The 21094-nt window shown below is 52.1% G+C and overlaps 1 protein-coding gene across 4 annotated transcripts in view; it reads left to right on the plus strand.

The window, feature by feature from the left end:
* The window catches only part of ST14 (ST14 transmembrane serine protease matriptase), a 39916-nt gene that overhangs the window by 15807 nt on the left and 3015 nt on the right, over positions 1 to 21094 (plus strand). For all 4 annotated transcript variants that reach the window (XM_067751585.1, XM_067751583.1, XM_067751582.1 and 1 more), the window contains 15 exons: positions 7094 to 7253; positions 7476 to 7603; positions 7839 to 7909; positions 8451 to 8608; positions 8762 to 8797; positions 9072 to 9312; positions 13094 to 13233; positions 13411 to 13508; positions 14165 to 14274; positions 14359 to 14489; positions 15630 to 15734; positions 16025 to 16135; positions 16221 to 16334; positions 16572 to 16694; positions 17360 to 17546. In XM_067751585.1, coding sequence (XP_067607686.1) covers positions 7097 to 7253; positions 7476 to 7603; positions 7839 to 7909; positions 8451 to 8608; positions 8762 to 8797; positions 9072 to 9312; positions 13094 to 13233; positions 13411 to 13508; positions 14165 to 14274; positions 14359 to 14489; positions 15630 to 15734; positions 16025 to 16135; positions 16221 to 16334; positions 16572 to 16694; positions 17360 to 17546 — 1910 coding nt within the window. In that variant the 5' untranslated portion in view covers positions 7094 to 7096. The remainder of the gene's footprint in view (positions 1 to 7093; positions 7254 to 7475; positions 7604 to 7838; positions 7910 to 8450; positions 8609 to 8761; positions 8798 to 9071; positions 9313 to 13093; positions 13234 to 13410; positions 13509 to 14164; positions 14275 to 14358; positions 14490 to 15629; positions 15735 to 16024; positions 16136 to 16220; positions 16335 to 16571; positions 16695 to 17359; positions 17547 to 21094) is intronic.

The following is a 21094-nucleotide window of genomic DNA, read 5'->3' on the forward strand; positions in this document are numbered from 1 at the left end:
GCCCGTGCGCCACAACTACTGAGCCTGCGCTCTAGAGCTGCGAGCTACAACTACTGAAGCCCGTGTGCCTAGAGCCCGTGCTCCGCAACAAGAGAAGCCACCACAGTGAGAAGCCCGCGCACCGCAACGAAGAGTAGCCCCCTCTCACCGCAACTAAAGAAAGCCCGCGCGCAGCGATGAAGACCCAATGCAGACAAAAATTAATAAGTAAATAAATAAATAAAACATTTGTTGCCTTTTCAGTAAATCTCGAGATCCGGTGATGTAAGTCCTCCAGTTTTGTTCTTTTTCAGGGCTCGTTGCATTTCTATGTGAATTTCAGAAGCAGCTCATCAGTTTCTAGGAAGAGCCTGCTGAGGTTTTCATCAAGATTGTATTGACTCTGTAGGCAAATCTGAGGAGAACAGACATCTGAACTCTCTTGAGTCTTCCAGTCCATGAACACAGGCTATTGCTTGATTCATTTCTGTCTTTTAAATTTCCTCTTACCACCGTTTTGTAGTTTTCAGCATACAGGTGTTTTGCATCTTTTGTCAGATTTTCCCAAAAGTATTTCATATTGTTGATGTTATTGTAAGGGTTTTTCGTTTTGTTTTGTTTTAATTTCCAGTTGGTAATTGTTAATGTATAGAAGTACAATAGATTTTTAGATACTGATCTTATATCCTACAACCTTGCTAAACTCACTTATTATTTCAATAGCTTTTTTGACTTACAAAGCTGCAGTAATGGAGACAGGGTGGTATTAGCATACAGATAGACAAAGAGATCAATGGGATAGAGTAGAGTCTGGAAATAGACCCGTGTATAAAGGGACAACTGATTTTTGACAAAGGTGCAAAGGCAATTCAGTAGAAAAGGGATAGTCTGCACAACAGATGATAGTGGATATCCATATGTAAAGGGGAAAAAAAGAAAAAAAAAGAACTTTGATCCATACCTTGCACCATTAAAAAAAATTTTTAACTCAAAGTGGATTCTAGACCCAAATGAAAAACCTAAAACATTAAAACTACTGGAAGAAAACATAGGAGGAAATCCTTGTTGCCTTGTGTTATGCAAAGATTTCTTAAATACAGCCACAAAATCAGAATCCATAAAGAAAAACCTGATAAATTGGACTTCATCAAAATGAAAAACTTCTCTTCTTCAAAAGACACTGTCAAGAGAATGAAAATCCAAGCCACAGACTAGGAGAAAACCTTTGCAAAATATATATCTGATAAAGGACTTGTAACCAGAATACAGTAATAAGAAACTAAGCAAACCAATTTTTAAAACTAGGCAAAAGATCTGAAGAGATACGTCATCAAAGAAGATAAACAGATGGCAACCAAGTACCTGAAAAGATGCTCAACGTCATTAGTCAGTAAGGAAAAGGAACTTAAAACCACAGTGAGATACCACTATACTTCTGTTAGAACAGATAAAATGTAAAAGACTGACCACATCCAGTTTTGGATAGGATGTGGACAACTGGATTTCTCACACACTGCTGATGGGAGTGTAAAATGGTGCAGTCACTTCGGAAAACAGTCGGGCAGTTTCTTAAAGAGTTAAACGTACAGCTGTCATACAGACTTGCTATTCCACTCAAGGTATTTGCCCCAAAGAAATGAAAGCATATACCAGTACAAGGACTCATACAGGAACGTTTATAGCAGCTTTATTTGTAATCCCCCCCTACCTGGAAACAACACAAATATCCATTAACAGGTGACTAGGTAGACAAATTGTGTTATATCCATTCAATAGGCTACTACTCAACACTGGAAAGGAATGCACTGTTAATATAATAAACATAGTAACACAGGTGAATCTCATATGTTGCATAAAAGTAGTGTTGAGTAAAAGTAGTCAGACAGTAAAGAGTACATACTGTTTAATTCCATTTATATAAAGTTCTAGAAGAAGCAAACTAATCTTTACTGATGGGAATCGGATAAGTGGTAGTTTGGGGACAGGAAAGGGAGTCAGGAAGGAAAGGAGGAGGGAAGAGCCAGGAGGAAACTTTGGAAGGTGATGGATAGGTTCATTATCTTGATCATGGTGATAGTTTCATGGCTGTATATATATGCCAAAAATTGTACACTTTAAACATGTACAGTTTATTTTATGTCAGTTGTACCCCAGTGAAACTATTTTAAAAATTCCATAGAAGGTTTATGAGAGTAAGTTTTTTAAAAAATCCCAAAATAGAACTAAATGACAAAGAAATGTAAAGTATGAGAGGGGGGAAAAAGCCAGATAGGCATGTAGAGGATGTACTCCTTTAAAAACATTTATTTTATTGGAGTAGTGTTGATTTATAATGTGTTAATTTATGCCATACAGCAAAGTGATTCAGTTACATATATATATTCTTTTTCATATTCTTTTCCTGGTTTATTACAGAATATTGAATAGTTCCCTGTGCTATACAGTAGGACCTTGTTTATCCATCCTATATCTACTAGTTTGCATCTGCTAATTCCAAACTCCCAGTCCAACCCTCCCCTGCCCAACCCCCACTCCCCATCTTGGCAACCACAAGTCTGTTTTCTATGTCTGTGAGTCTGTTTCTGTTTTGTAGATAAGTTCATTTGTGTCGTATTCTATTTTTTTTTTTTTTTTTTTTTTGGCTGTGCCTTGTGGCTTGTGGGATCTTAGTTCCCCGACCAGGGATTGAACCTGTGTCCTCAGCAGTGAAAACGTGGAGTCCTAACCACTGGACCACCAAGGAATTCCCATGTGTCGTATTTTATATTCCACAGATAAGTGATATCATATGGTATTTGTCTTTCTCTTTCTGACTTACTTCGCTTAGTATGATAATCTCTAGGTCCATCCATGTTGCTGCAAATGACATTAATTCATTTTTTTATGGCTGAGTAATATTCCATTGTATAAATATACCATATCTTCTGTATCCGTTCATCTGTAGATGGACATTTAGGTTGTTTCCATGCCTTGGTTATTGTGAATACTGCTGCTATGAACATTGGGGTGCGTGTATCTTTTCAAATGATGGTTTTCTCCAGATATATGCCCAGGAGTGGGATTGCTGGGTCATATGGCAGCTCTATTTTTAGTTTTTTAAGGAACCTCCATACTGTTCTCCATAGTGGTTGCACCAATTTACATTCCCACCAACAGTGTAGGAGGGTTCCCTTTTCTCCACATCCTCTCCAGGATTTATTATTTGTAGACATTTTGATGATGGCCATTCTGCCTGGTGTGAGGTGATACCTCGTTGTAGTTTTTTTTTTTTTTTTTTTTGCGGTACGCGGGCCACTCACTGTTGTGGCCTCTCCCGTTGTGGAGCACAGGCTCTGGACGCGCAGGCTCAGCGGCCATGGCTCACGGGCCCAGCCACTCCGCGGCATGTGGGATCTTCCCGGACCGGGGCACAAACCCGTGTCCCCTGCATCGGCAGGCGGACTCCCAACCACTGCGCCACCAGGGAAGCCCTATTTGTAGACATTTTGATGATGGCTATTCTGACTGAGGTGATACCTCATTGTAGTTTTGATTTGAATTTCTCTAATAATTATTGATGTTGAGCATCTTTTTGTGTGCCTGTTGTCCATCTGTGTGTCTTCTTTGTATATTTTGGAAATTAAGCCCTTGTCAGTCACGTCATTTGCAATAGATGATGTACTTTTAAGCTTTGGTGTTCTGAAATTTCAACATGATATCTTTTGTTATGTGTGCTTTTTCATTTATCTTTCTCACCATTCAGCGAACCCTTTCAATCTGAAGAGACGTACCTCTCTTTGGTGCTTGGAAGTATTCTTCTAGCATTTCTCTGAGTACATCCTCTGCCAGACTCAGGAACTGGGCTCAGGTATTTATGGAAGATAGAGATGAGACAGGGAAGGGCATTGTTAGAAACCCCCAGAGCCCCACCTCCATCCCAAACAAAACTACTCCTACCCATGAGTCCCCCATAAGGGATGGGAAATCAGTTTCTCCAGACTTGAGGACAGCAGGTGCCAGAGGCTGGAGTGAAGGGGAAAACAGTCTCTTCTCTCCCATGTTCTGAATGGTAGTGGCTGGGGTTAAATCACCCCACCCAGAAGATTAGAAAACTATTCTCTGCAGTAACTAAGCTATCCCATAGAAAAGGTCTACACAGCCTAGCAGTTGGGAGTGCCCAGAAAAATATCTGGCTAGCCGCTGAATTGTGGCCCAAAGTGAAGCCACCTGTGGACAAGCCATGCCCACAGAGCTTCTGAACAACCTTTAGGACTTCATTCCTAAATATGGGTAAACAGCCACACATCCTCAAGCATTTGAGGAAAGCCTTCAACACGGAAGAGAAAGTCAACAACAGAGAAAAGTTACTCAATAGAAACATCAGGATGAGAAGACTTTGCCTCCAAAATTCATAAAATAAGAGAGAACTCTTGGAAATGAAAGTTTTGATAGCAGAAATGAAAAACTCAATAGAAAGATTACAAAACAAGATGGATAAGTAAAGCAGAGGATCAGTATAATAGAACTTACAGAAAGAGAAAGAGAAAATGCAGGGGAGGACATAATCTACAAAATAATACAAGAAAGTTCCCCAGACTGAAAGATACGAGTTTCCAAATTCAAAGGGCAGGTGGAGAGCTCAGTGTAGTGAAATTTAAAGACCGAATTCAAAGCATTTACTCAAGACTTTCAGAGAAAGGTAACAAATCATGAATAGAAAATAATGGATTTGTACTATTATCATATTTCTCCAAAGCACAACTAGAAGCTGGAAAACATTGAAGCCTTCAAAATTCTAAGTGCAAATTATTTGAAACTTATAGTCCTATACCCAGCCAAACCCAGAATTAAGGTCCTTCTAAACATGTGAAGTCACAAGAAACGTGCCTCTCTGGAAACTACTGAAGTATGTGTTCCACCCAAATGAAGTAAACCAAGAGAGATGAGACATGGAATCCAGGAAATAGGGGTTTTAACACAAGAGGGAGTTGGGAGTTCCCCACAGGTCCAGTGGTTAGGACTCGGTGCTTCCACTGCCATGGCCCCGAGTTCAATCCCTGGTCAGGGAACTAAGATCCTGCAAGCTGTGCAGTGCAGCCAAAAAGACAAAAACAAAACAAAACAACGACAAACCATACACACAAGAGGGAGTTGAAGGAACTTCCCAGGATGATGGTGGAGGAAGTTCCAGACAGCACTGACGGGAAAGGACAGAGTGCCCCCAGGAGGAAAATGAAACGAGAAATTCTTCGACAGGCTTTATATGTGGAAGATTAGAAGAACATTACAGTGCTCTTAGATTGTGTGGAATGACTTGGGTATATGTTAAAAAGAAATCCAAGTACATGAAGGTTCACAGCAGGAAAAACAACTCAGTTGTAGTGAGAAGCAAACAATAGTGAACAGTGTTTTCAAAGGCTAATAATGAAAACATACAGTATGGATATAATTTGTTTTAAACTTTAGCCCCATAACTATTGGGAGGATGGGTGAGAGACAGAGAAGGAAGGACATTGAAATCCACCCTATCATAATAGGAAATCAGCTGATTATATTTTATATAGATGAATCAAGTTACTGGTATTGGCATATTATTTAGAAATATGGAGACAAATTCCAGAACAAGCAGCTTGGGGAAACATTTTAAGTGCCTCTGGGCTGTGTTTTTTATTTTCTTTTAAAAAATTTATTTCTTTTTGAGATGTAATTGACATAATAAGATGTACACCGTGTTGATTTGATACATTTGTATATTGTAATATGATTACCATGGTAGGGTTAGCTATGGGATGTATGTCTGTGTTTGATATTAGATAGAGTCACAAATATAACCAATTAGGAAACTAAAGTTAGAGAAGCGAATATCCAGATGGGGCAGGAGTGGGGAGAATCTTCCACAACAGTGAGTAAATAGGTAATGTTTGAATGTGACAAATCATGAAATGGCAGTTCAAGGCCATCATTTACAGTTATGAGCTTAATGCCAAAACAGCCACATCTGTAAACTTAAAAATGGCCACATCTGTGGAATTTGGGGTGGGGCTACTGCTTTTATTACACACCCTGTTGGAGTAGGTATGAGGCAGTTAACTCTAAAAGGGCCCAGCCCGGGACTTCCCTGGTGGCGCAGTGGTTAAGAATCCGCCTGCCAATGCAGGGGACACGGGTTCGAGCCTTGGTCCGAGAAGATCCCACATGCTGTGGAGCAGCTAAGCCCGTGCGCCACAACTACTGAGCCTGCGCTCTAGAGCCCACAAGCCACGACTACTGAGCCCGTGTGACACAACTACTGAAGCCCGTGCGCCTAGAGCCTGTGCTCCGCAACAAGGGAAGCCACTGCAGTGAGAAGCCCGTGCACCTCAACGAAGAGTGGCCCCAAGCTCGCGCGCAGCAACAAAGACCCAACACAGCAAAAAAATAAAATTAAAAAAAAAATAATCATAAATGAATAAAAGGGCACAGCCCCTCCCCGGGTTTAGGGCAGCAGATAGAGTGGGTGCGGGAGGGTGGAAAAGTTGCCTACCTGTCACCGCGTGCCGCAGACACCTCACCTGCCCGCCCGTACTCATGCCCCCCTCTTCCTGGAGACCCCCCCGCCATCCTGTTTGTTGAAAGTTTTGTTTGTTTTTCACGCTCTCGGGTCTGAGCCTGGGTGTGGATTCCAGTAGAGCCCTGGCCTTCTCAGCCCACCTTGGGGTCCTGGACTGGGAGCCTTCAGGCTCAGGGCAGAGTGGCTTGTCCTGCAGTGGCACGGCAGAGCTGCCCAGTTTACTGACGTCTTTCTTTTGGCCGGTTAAACATTGGTGGAGCAAGGGTTAGGGTCAGGGCATACAGCGCAGCTTGCCCGAGGCAATCCTGGCCCTGCGCTGGGCCCTCTGTCCCCACATCTGTGCATCCTCCTGTGTCAAAGATGATTCATGTAGCTGACAGTCTCAACGACTGGGGTCAGGTGGGCTGTTTGTTTCGCTTTTATTTAAACTCACAGTTCTTAAGCAGCACGTGCCTGGGGATGCGTGGAGGGGAGGCCACTGCTCCTTCCTCCTGGCTTTTCCTTCCTGGGTGGACCTGACAGCGTGGAGAGGTTCTGCCTGAGGCCGGGGGTTCTGACCGGCAGTGCACTGATTTCTCTGTTCAGAACATGAATGGCTTTGAGGAAGGCGTGGAGTTCCTGCCGGCCAACAACGCCAGGAAGGTGGAGAAGGGCGGCCCGCGGCGGTGGGTGGTGCCCGTAGCCGTGCTGGCTGGCCTCCTGGTGCTGTCCCTCATGGCGGGGCTCCTGGCGTGGCACTTCCAGTGTGAGTGGACCCTCCTCCAGGGGCCCACCCGGGGCCGCCTGCTGTGAGCGGGAGGGAGGGAGGGTGCGGTTTGGGGGGAGGGAAAGGAGGGCTCCTCCCACGGGGAGGTGGTGGGGCTCAGGGTCTGCTCCCCCGGGGTGGCTGAGGGCAGCTGTGACAGTGGGGGGACAGGAGGGCGTGTGTCCCTTCCTCTGACCGCCGTCTTTCACTGTTCTCTCACAGACCGGAATGTGCGGGTTCAGAAGGTCTTCAATGGCTACCTGAGGATCACGAACGAGAACTTCCTGGATGCCTATGAGAACTCCAGCTCCACTGAGTTTGCAAACCTGGCCAAGAAGGTGAAGGAAGCGGTGAGTCCCGTCCCTGGGCAGAGCCCAGGCCCTGCTGTCGTCTCTGGCACGCGCACCCTTGCCCAGCAGAAAGGAGGCTCCCCTCTGCTCCCAGATGCCTGGGCTGGTGTGCGATGTGGGCTCCCGGGCACCTGGGAAGGGGCCCCGGGTCCCAGGAGGGAGGGAGCGGCCTGGGTGGGGGCCCGGGGTCCTGGGCGCTCTGTGGACCCCCATCAGCCTCCTCTCCTTCCCTCAGCTGAAGCTCTTATACAGCGGGATCCCTGTCCTGGGCCCCTACTACAGGAAGTCAGCTGTGACCGCCTTCAGGTGGGTGCTGGAAGGCCGGCGGAAAGGCGCTGCTGTGGTGCAGCGTCTGGGCCCTGCGGAGTGATGCGGCCGCGAGGTCCTGCCTAGAGAGCCAAGGCCCCAGTCCTTGTCCTGACTTCATCTCCAAAGTACTTTTGCTTTTGCTAGTCTGACTGAATCCCTATGGGTGCTGTGTGGCAGGTGGCATTGTCAGCCCCTTTCAAGCTCAGGAAGCAGGCTCTAGAAGCTGCGGCTCAGTGCGCCCAAGCTAGAGGCAGAACCCAGACTCCATTCCAGGATTCTTCCCGCTCGTGAGCCTGAGCTGCACTGCCCCCCGCAACACAGCACGTCTGCTTGGGCGTGAGGCTGTGAGAGGAAGAGGCCCAGGCCTCGGGCTCAAGGGATCAGCAGGTGGGTGGGCGTACAGGAGCCTGGGGCCCGGCCCGGCCTGGAGAAGGTCTCTTGGTGAGGCCCCTCGGGAGGCCTTAATCCTGCCCCATCTCCAGCGGGCACCTGGGAGGGCGTGGGCCCCGGCACCTCAGGCTCGCCCCTCTCTCCCCAGCGAGGGCAGCATCATCGCCTACTACTGGTCGGAGTTCAGCATCCCCCAGTACCTGGTGCAGGAGGCCGAGCAGGCCATGGCGCAGGAACACGTGGTCACGCTGCCGCCCCGAGCCCGCGCCGTGAGCTCCTTCGTGCTGACCTCAGTGGTGGCCTTCCGTGAGTGCAGGGGCGCCGGGGCGGGCATCCCAGGGCCAGTGCCCAGGAGAGGAGACTGCCTGCTGGCCGGCCCCTCCCTTTAGGGCAGTAAGGAAGCAGGAATACGGAAATAGACGCATCAGTAAATGCTTTACTCTCCCTCTTGCTCTTCAGCCACTGACCCCAGAACAGTACAGAGCACCCAGGACAGTAAGTATCCACCCTCCTCCCAAAGGAGAGGCGGGGGGTATGTGGCCAGATGCCCCTTCAGTCAGGGGGGAGTCACATGGTGGTGATGGCCAGCACATCCCTCTGCCTCTCCCGGGCCATGAGAAGCCCCCTTCCCAGTCTCTCCCGGGTCCAGAGCAGCCTGGGACGCCTCAGAGGGGCCAGGTTTGGCTGCCTCTCCACCTCAGGCGGGGATCCTGGTTGCTCCCCTCGTGGCCCTGCCCAGCTCTGCCCCATATCCTCTTGCCCCACACAGACAGCTGCAGCTTTGCCCTGCACGCCCGTGGCAGCGAGCCGACCCGCTTCACCACGCCCGGCTTCCCCGACAGCCCCTACCCGTCTCACGCCCGCTGCCAGTGGACCCTGCGGGGGGACGCTGACTCCACACTGAGCCTCACCTTCCGCAGCTTCGATGTCGCGACCTGTGATGAAAGTGGCAGTGACCTGGTCACTGTGTATGACACCCTGAGCCCCGTGGAACCCCGGGCTGTGGTGCAGTGAGTGTCCCGGGCAAGTGGAGGTGGGCAGCGGGAGCCTGGCGGCTGCCCGTGATAGGCTGGGCCTCCGGAATGACTGCAGTGGAGGCTGGAGGTTCAGGCCGCTGCCAGCTTGCAGGCAGCAGAGAGCAGGCGTGGTGTGGTCCTCGGCCCGAGCTGCAGGGGAGCATCTCAGAGGTGACTGTCAGCCTGGGCAAGGATGCTGGAGGCCCACAGGTCCCTAGATGCTGGGCACTCCTTCACCTGTCTTTTACCTGCCGGAGTGGAGGTGCCACCTGCTGTTGTATCCCTCTCCCTCTCCCTCCTCCCTCCTCCCTCCTCCCTCTCCCTCTCCCTCTCCCTCTCCCTCTCCCTCCTCCCTCCTCCCTCTCCCTCTCCCTCTCCCTCTCCCTCCTCCCTCCTCCCTCTCCCTCCTCCCTCTCCCTCTCCCTCCTCCCTCTCCTTCCTCCCTCTCCCTCCTCCCTCTCCCTCCTCCCCTCCCCTCCCCTCCCCCTCCCCTCCCCCTCCTCCCTCCCTCCCTCCCTCCCTCCTCCCTTCCTCCCTTCCTCCCTTCCTTCCTTCCTTCCTCCCTCCCTTCCTTCCTTTTTTTCTCTCTTTCTCTCTTTCTTTCCTCGAGACTTGTGGGATCTTAGTTCCCCGACCAGGGATTGAACCCAGGCCCTGGCAGTGGATGTGCCGAGTCCTAACCCCTGGACCGCCAGGGAATTCCTCCACCTGCTGTTGTAAATGAAGGTCTCGTTGTTACTCAGTGATAGTGAGGTCAACAGCTGAAAAGATGGGGCCACACAGGGCCATATGGGGAAGCACCAGGGTCATCAGGAGGCAGAGGGGGCTGGAGGAAAACGTGGGCAAGAGCCCTTGCTGTAGATTCTCCAGGAAAGGCAAAGCAGGGCAGGGCAGCACCTTCGGACCGGCTGGTTTGAATAACTCCAGCGGGCTCTGGGCCCTAGGGCTGTCTCCAGTCGTCTGGTACCTGGGTGATCAGGGTAGATGGAGAGTGGCCTGGAGCAGGGGACCTCCACAGAGAAGGTGTCGGGGTGTGGGCTCTGGATTAGTTAGTCTGCCTGTGAAAGTCTCACCCCAGTCTTTACTGTCTCCAGGGATTGGCTAGCCCTGGGGGGTGGGGCTGCCTTTCCAGGTCAGCAAGCCCCAGGTATCAAAGCATTGAGGTTATAGTAAATAAAAAGGCATAGATAGCAGGTACACACTACTATATATGAAATAGATAAACAAGGACCTCCTGTAGAGCACAGAGAACTATTTTCAATATCTTGTAATAACCTACAATGGAAAAATCTGAAAGAGAATATATCTACGTATAACTGAATCAGTTTGCCGTACACCTGAAACATTGTAAATCAGCTGTACTTCAATTAAGAAAAGGCATACTGCACCTGCTGAGGGTGCCGAGGTGAATCGGAGGCTGCTGGTGGGGGTGACCTGCCTTCACTCGGCTCCCCCTGCCGCTCCCGACTCAGTGGACCAGAGCCTCCCACTGCTGCCTGTGGAAATGAGCCGGGCACACGTTTCACAGCTAATAAGGTCTGAACTTCAGGCCCAAACCAGGAGGGAGCCATCTGCCACCACAGCTTCACAGCCAGGACTTCGGTCTAAACACCCTTTTCATGCAGGGTTTCTTTCTGTTTCTCTAACTGATTGACTGTACAACAAATGAATACCTGGTCCTGGGCGGCAGGGTGGAGAACAGACAAGCACGAAGAGGACAGACGCCACTCATAGTCTTCCTATCTGGAAATAATCACTGTTAAATGTGTGTTGCACGTTCTTATAGAATTTTTTGCTATGTGTAGGTTTGTGTATTTATTTTTAAAAAAGGGTTATGTGGCACACGTGGTCTTGTTATGTGCTTTGTAAAGATGGCGTATGTTAGGATCATCTTCCCAGGTGAGTAGCGTGTCTCTGACTGTCACTGGTAATGGCTGCAGGCTGTGGCGTTGCTTAGTGCACATGACATGCTCTTTGGCCCTGAGGCCTCTGGAGCCTGAGTGCTGAGTCTGAATTTCAGGCCTGCCACATTTTTTTCTTTTTCTTTTTTCTTTTTTTGGCTGCACCGCACAGCATGTGGGATCTTAGTTCCCCAACCAGGGATTGAACCCATGCCCCCTGCGCTGGAAGCGAGGAGTCTTAACCACTGGACCGCCAGGGAAGTCCCCTGACACTCCCCTGGTGATCCAGTGAAGTGGACCACCATTTTTTTTTTGAGGGGAGGAGATTTCTTTTCTCCATTTCTTTATTTATTGACTCTTAAATTAAAAAAAATTTTAAACTTTAATTTTATTTTTAAATTTTATATTGGAGTATAGTTGATTTACAATGTTGTGTTAGTTTCAGGTGTACAGCAAAGTGATTCAGTTATACATATACTTATGTCTATTCTTTTTCAGATTCTTTTCCCATATAGGTTATTTCAGAGTATTGAGTAGAGTTCCCTGTGCTATACAGTAGGTCCTTGTTGATCATCTACTTCATATAGAGTAGTGTGTATATGTCAATCCCAACCTCTTAATATATCCCTCCTCCCCTTCCCCCTTTGGCAGCCATAGGTTTGTTTTCTATGTATGTGAGTCTGTTTCTGTTTTGTAAATAAGTTCGTTTGTATCATTTTTTTTAGAGTCCACATATAGGCGATATCGTATGATATTTGTCTTTCTGTTTCTTCACTTAGTATGGTAATCTCTAGGTCGATCCATGTTGCTGCAAATAGCATTATTTCATTCCTTTTTATGGCTGAGTAATATCCCATTGTTTATATGTACCACATCTTCTTTATCCATTTATCTGTCAATGGACATTTAGGTTGCTTCCATGTCCTGGCTATTGTAATAGTGCTACTATGAACATTGGGGTGCATATATCTTTTTGAATTATGGTGTTCTCTGGATATATGCCCAGGAGTGGGATTGCTGGATCATATGGTAATTCTATTTTTAGTTTCTTGAGGAACCTCCATACTGTTCTCCATAGTGGCTGCACCAGTTTACATTCCCACCAACAGTGCAGGACGATTCCCTTTTCTCTACACCCTCTCCAGCATTTCTTGTCTGTAGACTTTTTGATGATGGCCATTCTGACTGGTGTGAGGTGATAGCTCATTGTGGTTTTGATTTGCGTTTCTCTAATAATTATCGATGTTGAGCATCCTTTCATATGCTTTTTGGCCATCTGTATGTCTTCTTTGGAGAAATGTCTATTTAGATCTTCTGCCCATTTTTTGATTGGGTTGTTTGGTTTTTTTGATATTGAGCTGCATGAGCTGTTTGTATTTATATATTTTGGAGATTAATCCCTTGTTGGTCGCATCGTTTGCAAATATTTTCTCCCATTCCATGCGTTGTCTTTTCGTTTAGTCCTGCCACTTATTAACTGTGCAGTCTTGGGTAAGTTACTTCACCTGTTTTGCCTCTGTTTCCTTATCTGTAAAATGGGGATAATAGTATTTAATGGTTGTTGTGACGAATACCTGAGTTAATGGATACAGAAGCACTAAGGACAGTGCCTGGCGTGTTCCTAGTAAGTGTTGGTAGTTGATGCCGTTACTACTGCTTTTGTTGCTATTATTTGGTCCATAGTGTGTTTAATGAGTCCTCTACTGTTAGGTGTTCAGTGTTTCTGAGTTCTTGCTGTTATAAACAGAGACAGTCTTTTGAGGAGATCCTTACTCAGGTAGCTGGTTGCCTGTGTGGGGAGGGCTTTGGGACCCCACCCTCGGCCCCTCTGCTGGGTTCTGTGCGCTCATAACGCCCGCCCTTCTGCCCCGCAGGCTGTGTGGCTCATACCCTCCCTCCTACAACCTGACCTTCCTCTCCTCCCAGAACGTCCTGCTCGTCACGCTGGTGACCAACACCGAGCGCCGACACCCCGGCTTCGAGGCCACGGTCTTCCAGTTGCCTCGGATGAGCAGTAAGGGGCAGCCCAGGAGGGGACAAGCCTCAGGACCACATTTGACGCTCAGGCTCTCCTGGTCATGGAGTGTCTGGTGCCCAGGCAGGAGCTTGAGGGAGGCTGGCCAGCTCCTCAGGGCTCTCGGCCTGCCTGGGCCCTTGGTCCTCACGCCCTCCCCCCTCCCCTTCCTTTCAGGCTGTGGAGGCGACTTGCATGCAGCCCAGGGCACATTTAGCAGCCCCTACTATCCAGCCCACTACCCGCCCAACATCAACTGCACCTGGAACATCGAGGTAGGCGCTGTGATGGGGGGGCGGAGGCGGCTAGAGAAGGTGGGGGGGACAAGGGACAGGGAGGGGGAGGGATGCTCCAGGGCACCAGGAGAAAGCACGATGAGTGCCTCCGGCCTCCCCTAAGGTGCAAGTATGGAGGCCGCAGGCGGGGCAGGTTCGGGCAGCATCCAGCAGACCCGGGCTCACACCCGCCTCCTGGCCGGCGCCTGACGTGACGGAGGGACCTGGGCCCGGGACTTCCCTCTCTGGCCGTGGCTCGCTCTGGGCAACGTGAGAGCAGGGGCGCCGGCCTCTTAGAGGAGCCGTTGGGACGAGGCCAAAGGCTGAGTGACACTCAGAGGACGCGCTTGCTGGACGGCAGGAGACAGGCGTCTTGCCGACGGGACACCTCACGCCGTCCAGTCGATGATGGGGGGGGGAATTTCCAGCCTTCTTTAGTAACGTAATAGTGTGTCTCGCTGTTTGCAAGTCTGGAAGGTCTTCCAAGCATGGAGCTCGGATCCCTCCTGCCACGTCCTTACTGCCCCCGTGGGCCGGAGGGAAGAACCCGGCAGCCGTGCTCCCGCCATGGTCCTGGCCCCGTGGCTGCCACGGGCCACCCCGGACTTAGGAAGGAGCGAAGCGGCACAGAAGGTCAGCAGCATCTCTCTCCCCAGGTGCCCGACAACCAAAATGTGAAGGTGCACTTCAAAGCCTTCTTCTTGCTGGAGCCCAACGTCCCCCTGGGCTCCTGCTCCAAGGACTACGTGGAGATCAACGGGGAGAGGTGGGTGTCGGGGGAGGGGGAGGGGGGCTGCCCCAGCCCCGGGGCGGGTCCTCTTCCTCCCGCTGAGGCCCCTGCCGCCCCCAGGTACTGTGGAGAGAGGCCCCAGTTTGTCGTGAGCAGCGGCAGCAGCAAGATCACCGTCCACTTCCACTCGGACCAGTCCTACACGGACACCGGGTTCCTGGCCGAGTACCTGTCCTACGACGCCAGTGACCGTGAGTGACACGCTCGGGAGGCGGGGCCTGGCTGGAGGGCGGGCCCGCGATGAGCTCTCTGTTCTGCATTTTATTAGCGCTGTGCTCTCCTGACTCTAGGCCACCGGGGCCGGTAGGATGCATTATCAGTTGCTGTAGTAGCTTTCTGCGGGGAAAAAAAAGGCTACCTTAGATGCACTCGTGAAAAAAGGCCGACAGTGAATGCCGGCACACACCGTGTCCTGTGGTCCCTGGGTGCGGCATCTCAGGCCGAGGACCCCCGAGTTCCTTTGGTCTATTGTCCCTATGGTTCTGCATCACTTTGAGAATCTGTGCTTGTCTCTGTGTGTCTTTGAGCACCTATAGGATTAACAGCATGCTTTTGAGACACATTAGAACATACTGGGGCTTGAGTCATCACACTAACTACTCCTAGCTTTGGAAATTCTGTGATCTCTACGGAAGAGGTCTGGCAGTTTCCGTGACCTTTAATTTCACTGTCCGCTGTGAATACCAGTTCTTCCACGTCCATGGTGATTATTTTGTTTCCACCCTGCATCCTAGAATAACCTTTTGGAAGTCACTTTTACTGCACACAAACGTCCAAATTTAAGTACAAATTCAACTACACGACTCACCGCCAGAAGTGTAATTAGATGAACAAACCGCTTTGTTAAGTGACTGAGCTACCTGTGCAGAAAAGTGACAACGGCCTCCTCTCCATTTTGTTATCTGCCTGATGACATCAGTTGTCAGACACATTCCAATTTCAGAAACCTCGGAATGTGGAAAATGTCTTAGAATTAAGGGAAGCCGGTGATGCCGTGTGACACTGGGGTGGGACACATCAGCCGTCTGCAGAGCTGCTGCTGCTGCGACTTGCTGACGGGGAGCCTGGCGCTCGGGGATGTGGCTGACCAAGGACACGGGGCAGTAGAACTGCATGCGCACCCGCCAGCCTCTCTCCACTCTGCCCGGGGCTTCCCGGGGTTTGGTCATGGGGGGAGGGGGAGGGACCTCGACTGGCCCTCGCCCGCTAGCTGTAGGAAGCCCCTTGTCACAGCTCAGCGGACCTGGAGACCCCCAGCTGCAGCCTCGCTCCTCTGAGCTGGAGGCGGGGCTGGGGGTCGTGGACTTGAGGCCTGCCCTGTCTCTCTGCAGCGTGCCCGGGCAGGTTCATGTGTAACACAGGGCGGTGTATCCAGGAGGAGCTGCGCTGTGACGGCTGGGCTGACTGCACCGACCACAGCGACGAGCTCCACTGCCGTGAGTCGGGGCTGCCAGACCCGGGCATCCTCTGCCCTTGCTGTGCCCGACTTCTGCCACCGACCCTGCGGCGGGATGGCCCGAGACGGTGGGGGAGGTTATTCCCGGCCCGGGGCAGACGACAGGCCGCCTTTCCTCGGGCTCCTGGGGGCCCCCTTTGGAGCAGGCGGTGCTGAGTCAGCTTCCACAGCCAGGCGGGACGTGGTCCCCAGGAGCGCGGTGCCCCAACTCCTGGGAAGAGCGGGTGCTGAGTGAGCCTCGTGTCTAACTGCGGCCCCTCGCCCCTCCAGAATGCAACGCCACCTACCAGTTCACGTGCACGGACAAGCTCTGCAAGCCCCTCTTCTGGGTCTGTGACTCCGTGAAGGACTGCGAGGACGGCAGTGATGAGCAGGGCTGCAGTGAGTGGGGCGGGGGGTGGCGGCTGGGCTCCCCGCGGCCCTCTGCTGACCCGCCAGCCCCTGCTGAGTCCTTGCGCTTTCCCAGGCTGCTCGCCCGAGACCTTCAGGTGTAACAACGGGAAGTGCCTCCCGCAGAGCCAGCAGTGTGACGGGAAGGACAACTGTGGGGACGGGTCCGATGAGGCCAAGTGCGACCACGGTGAGGCCAGGCCCCGCCCCCTTCCCTTGGGCGCTTGCCTGCCACACTCACGTGCAGCGGGTCCAGAGTTCAACACACACAGACCGCCCTGCACACTGAGTGTGCGAGAAAGGGTGTCGGCTGGGCACGGGTGCGGATGAGGGGGCAGGCCCAAGAGGGGCGTGAGGGGGAGGGACCATCAGCCTGGGTTCGGGAGAGAGATTGATTCCCTCCCCCTGTGTCCTCCTCCGTGAGCAGTGAGCACCGTCACCTGCACCAAACACACCTACCGCTGCCTCGACGGGCTCTGTGTGAGCAAGGGCAACCCCGAGTGTGACGGGAAGAAGGACTGTATCGATGGCTCGGATGAGAAGGACTGTGGTGAGCAGGGCTGCCGCATACAGTTGTGCAGGTTGTTCACTGTGCAAGGCGCATACGGAGGTGGGCATTATGTCAGCGCTTCACTCACCCAGCTCTGCCCTGGTGAGAGGGTGTGTCTGCCTGGAGGAAAGGATAACTTTGCTGATTGGCACCCAGGCACTGCCTCACAGGCAGTTCTGGTCCTGGAGGCAAGGCCCAGGGCAGCTAGTACGTCAGGGCCTCTGTGGCAGGGCTGGTGTCCTGGCCGCGGTGCTGGGCTGACCCCCGCTCTGTAGACCTGGCCACAGGGGCAAGTACTGGAGCCCTCGGCAGGGTTTTGTCCCCACCCCGCCCATACTTTAATTTGCAGCCTCTTGTGTATTTCAGAAGCGCTGGCCGTAGGTTACATGTGAGCAAAGCAGCAGCTGTTCTGTGACTTCACGTCACCCATTGCTCTTCCCTCAGAGCTGTGTCCTTCCGCATGCAACAAGAAAGTCTGGGCAAATGACACCCAAATTAAATCTAAGCTAACCATCAGATGTCTGAAGGCCCCTGTGCAGGAGCGGGAGGTGGGGAGTGAGGGTTTTGAATTTGGGGGCAGGGAGAGGGGCCAGGTGGCTGCCCCGGCTGCTGCTCCAGTGGCGGGGCTGGTGCCCCACTGTGACTCCCGTCTCTGCCCCTCCCAGACTGTGGGCTGCGGTCATTCTCCAGGCAGTCTCGGGTTGTCGGGGGTGAGAACGCGGACGAAGGTGAGTGGCCCTGGCAGGTGAGCCTCCACGCCCGGGGCCAGGGCCACGTGTGTGGGGCTTCCCTCATCTCCCCCAGCTGGATGGTGTCCGCCGCCCACTGCTTCGTCAACCACAGAGGATTCAGGTACGCCATGGGCCGGAGCGGGGAGGCCTCGTGCCGGCCCTAAGTGGGGCGCCCCTCCATGTTTCCTGGGGTGGAAAGGCCCTGTGTCTGTGAGTTGTGCCCAGGTGAGGCAGGGCCGGGACTGGAGGGGTGGCAGACCCCCCAGGATGGGGCTTAATAACAGAAGTAATAAAAATGAGTGTTTATTGGGTGCCCCTCTTGTCCAGCGGGATCTCAGTGCCTCTCCTAACAGCCCAGGCAGACGGGTCTGAACACGTCCCCGTTTTACAGAAACGGAGGGTCAGAGAGGTAAGGACATTTGCCTGAGGTGGTACAGCTTTTAAGAGGCAGAGCCAGACTGGGGCCCACGTGTGTGGATTCCAGAGCCGGTGCGGTCAGCCTCTGCACGGTGGAGACCCCTCGGGACCCTTTCATTCACCGCCTGGCCCTGGCTTGCCAGGCCACCGTGGGCGAGTTATTCACCTTCCTAGGCCTCAGGCTCCTGGGTGCTGATGGTGACGCTGTGATTTTTACGCTGAGAGGTGTGAGAAGGGAGCGCGGGGACGCACCTGAAGCGCTGAGCCCGTGCCTGGCGCACAGTAGGTGCTCAGCCCATCGTAGCCTCAGGTCCACGGCAGACCCGAGCCCGGTGCAGGGAGGGGCACCAAGCATGCCACCGGGCCATGCCGGCCTCTCAGGGCGGGTGGGCAGGGCCAGGCTTAGCAGGAGCAGGTGGCCCAGCGCCGGGGCTCTTTCTGACTTAGGTCCAGCCCGCCCAGGCCCTCTGGCCATCGGCTGCGGGAGGGGGACTGAGGGGACAGCTTGCTCCTGGAGACTCGGGCACAGGGCTCCCCCTCACCCAGGGCCTTCCTGCCGGGCGCCTGCCCTCCTGCCACGGGCAGCTGCATGGGAAGGGGACCCAGGGTGCCACGGTCGCCCCTTGGCCAAGAGAGAGCGGGACCACCATGGACTTCCGGGACAGACAGGACCCATAGCATGATGTAGGCCTAAGGCCAGACACTGGGGCCGGTCAGACAGGTGCACGTGCTGGGGGTGATGTAACAGCAGAGGCTTGGGGGGAGTGGGGTCAGTGGTGGACCCCGGGCGCTGCTGGGCTGGTGAAGTGCAGCCTGGTCCAGCCTGCCCCGCTCTTCTCACTCTGTCACACTCCACTCCACTCTGGGCAGAAGCGACCCGCTTTCTTCTTGGGGTGATGGGAGCTTACTTCAGAATTTTTAGAATGAACTTATCATTTTGGAGTGTGGACAAGTTGCAAAGATAGGACGCAATTTCCCCATATCCCCGCCCAATTTCCCTTGATGTTATCATGCTGCTTTTGTCAGCACCGAGAAACGAGAAACTCACGGTCCCTTACTAGGAACTTGCCTCTGGGCTGCCTCGGGGCTCCCCCGCAGGCTCCCTGGCACCGGTTTCACACCAGCATCCTTTCTGCTGCAGGAGTTTGTCCAGGTGCCCCCTTTGTGTCTGTTGTCCTGTCCCCCCAGTCTCCTCTGGTTCGGGACGATTTCTCAGTCTTTGTGTGTTTTTCGTGACCTGGACAGTCTGGAGGCCAGGGGCCCTGTAGAGTGCCCCCATCTGGATGCATCTGAGGTTGTTCTCGTGATTAGACTGGGGTCATGAGTGTTTGGAAGAAAGTCACGTTGTATCAGCAGGTAAATGATGTCAACGTGGCTTATCTCTGGTGATACTCAGCTCATCTCGGTCATCTGGTTAAGATGGTGATGACTTCTCTCTCCACTCGGAAGTGTTTCCCCCTTCTGTACTCTATTCTTTGAAAATGAGTCAGTGTGGAATTGCTTTGTAAGGAAGCTTTGTCCCTCTCTCCCATGTATTTATTTAATCATCTATTTATGTTTGTAGGGACTCGTGCATATATTTATATTTCGGGTTGTAATCCAATACCGTGTTGTTTACTGTCGCTAGATTATTCCAGAGCCGACCACTGAGAGCTCTCCAGGCTGGCGCCCGGCTCCCTAGGACATGCCCCCATTCTTTTGTTTTTCTGAGCCACCTCCTTGCTTTCGGACACCACCTGGTACTCTAGGCTCATCCTGTATTTTCCTGGTCCAGCCCTAGAACTAGGCATTCTGTGAGAAGAAACCAAGATCTGGGTCCTCTGCACCCACACAGCCGCCACCGTCCCCGTTCCTAGCCCCGTCTGCAGGGTGAGCTGGGATGTGCGTGGACTTCCTGAAGCACCTGCCCCTGGGCCCTGCCCGGCTTCTTCCTCTTTCCCTTGCTTCACCTTTTCATTTCTCATTTCCTTTTCCTTCATCTTCTCCTGCTCAGCAGTCTTACTTCTGCCCATTAATGCCCTCAACAGCCATTGCTACCATTGGCACCGGGAGAGAAAGCTGAATTAGACTTGGTCCCTGCACTTCCAGACGTCCCAGGGTAGGGGGACAAGTTGCCATACACATGTGCACGTAGTAAGGGCTGTGCCAGAGCTGGGGGGAGGCTGCCGAGGGCCCAGTGTGTGGGTTAGAGCTCCCCTGAGTGCTAGGGAGGGTGGCTGCTAGGAGTGCCTTTATGGGCAGGGTGTCTGGTCTGCTGTTGAAACGTGAGGGTGTCAGTGGACCAGGTGACTCAGACCTTCCAGACAAAGGGAGGGTTGTGAGCAGGGACAGGCAGGGAGGAAGTGTGCCAGGACCTGGAGTGCAGGTACTTTGGACACATTTCTGAGTCAGCAAGCGATCCCAGGGTGTTACCGAGAGGTGGCATCTCGTGGTCAAGGGCATGGGCTGCTGGGTTCAGACGGTGGCCCAAGACCACCTTGACTGGCTGGGGGATAAGAAGACGTAACACGTCGGGCGCCAGAAGAGTGCTTGGCGTGGTCGGCTGTGTCGACCTCTGCCTTTTGCCTTAGGTCTTGACGGAATGGCCGGGGTTTATCTGCAGGTGTTTCTTTGCCGCCATCTAACCCATCGCTGCTGAGTTGCCTCTTAACGCTTGGGCCTTCACCATTCTTTCTGTGTTTGCTGTCCAGCTGATGTGCTTGTGACGATGCAGCACGGGGATGTCACCAGTCGGCTCGACACGACCAGCTTTGGGGCTTTTTTTTCTCCAAGAGGTCCTTCATGACCTTGTGGAGTTTTCACACTGTCTTTTCTTGTCCTGCTTTTGTTTCTCTTCTTTGTCTTCTGGAAGTTCCAGGCCCTCTCTGGTGACTGACACTGAAGTCTTCTCAGATTCCTTCTGCTGTCGGACACAGTACTCATCGGCGGGCTCGAGCACACAGATCACTGCTAAGCTGTGCTTCACTAGACGTTCACGTACCCCTTTCTGAGCCATTTCTGAGTTAGGCGCAGCCATCGTGGCACTTCTTCCCCGAGGACGGCAGGCGGCGTCTCCCAAGAACAGGGAAACCCTCCCATGTAACCACCATACGGTTATCGCATCCGGAAACGATCGCACTGACGTAGCACTGTTAGCTGGCATATGGTCCGCATTTCAGATTCCTCCAGTTCTCCCAGTATTTATAGGTTTTTAAAAAATGTAGGATCCAGTCAAGGGATATGCTTTGTTTTAAGTCATTAGTTTTGACTCGT

This window comes from Pseudorca crassidens, chromosome 9 (assembly GCF_039906515.1).
Source record: "Pseudorca crassidens isolate mPseCra1 chromosome 9, mPseCra1.hap1, whole genome shotgun sequence".
Classification (NCBI taxonomy): domain Eukaryota; kingdom Metazoa; phylum Chordata; class Mammalia; order Artiodactyla; family Delphinidae; genus Pseudorca; species Pseudorca crassidens.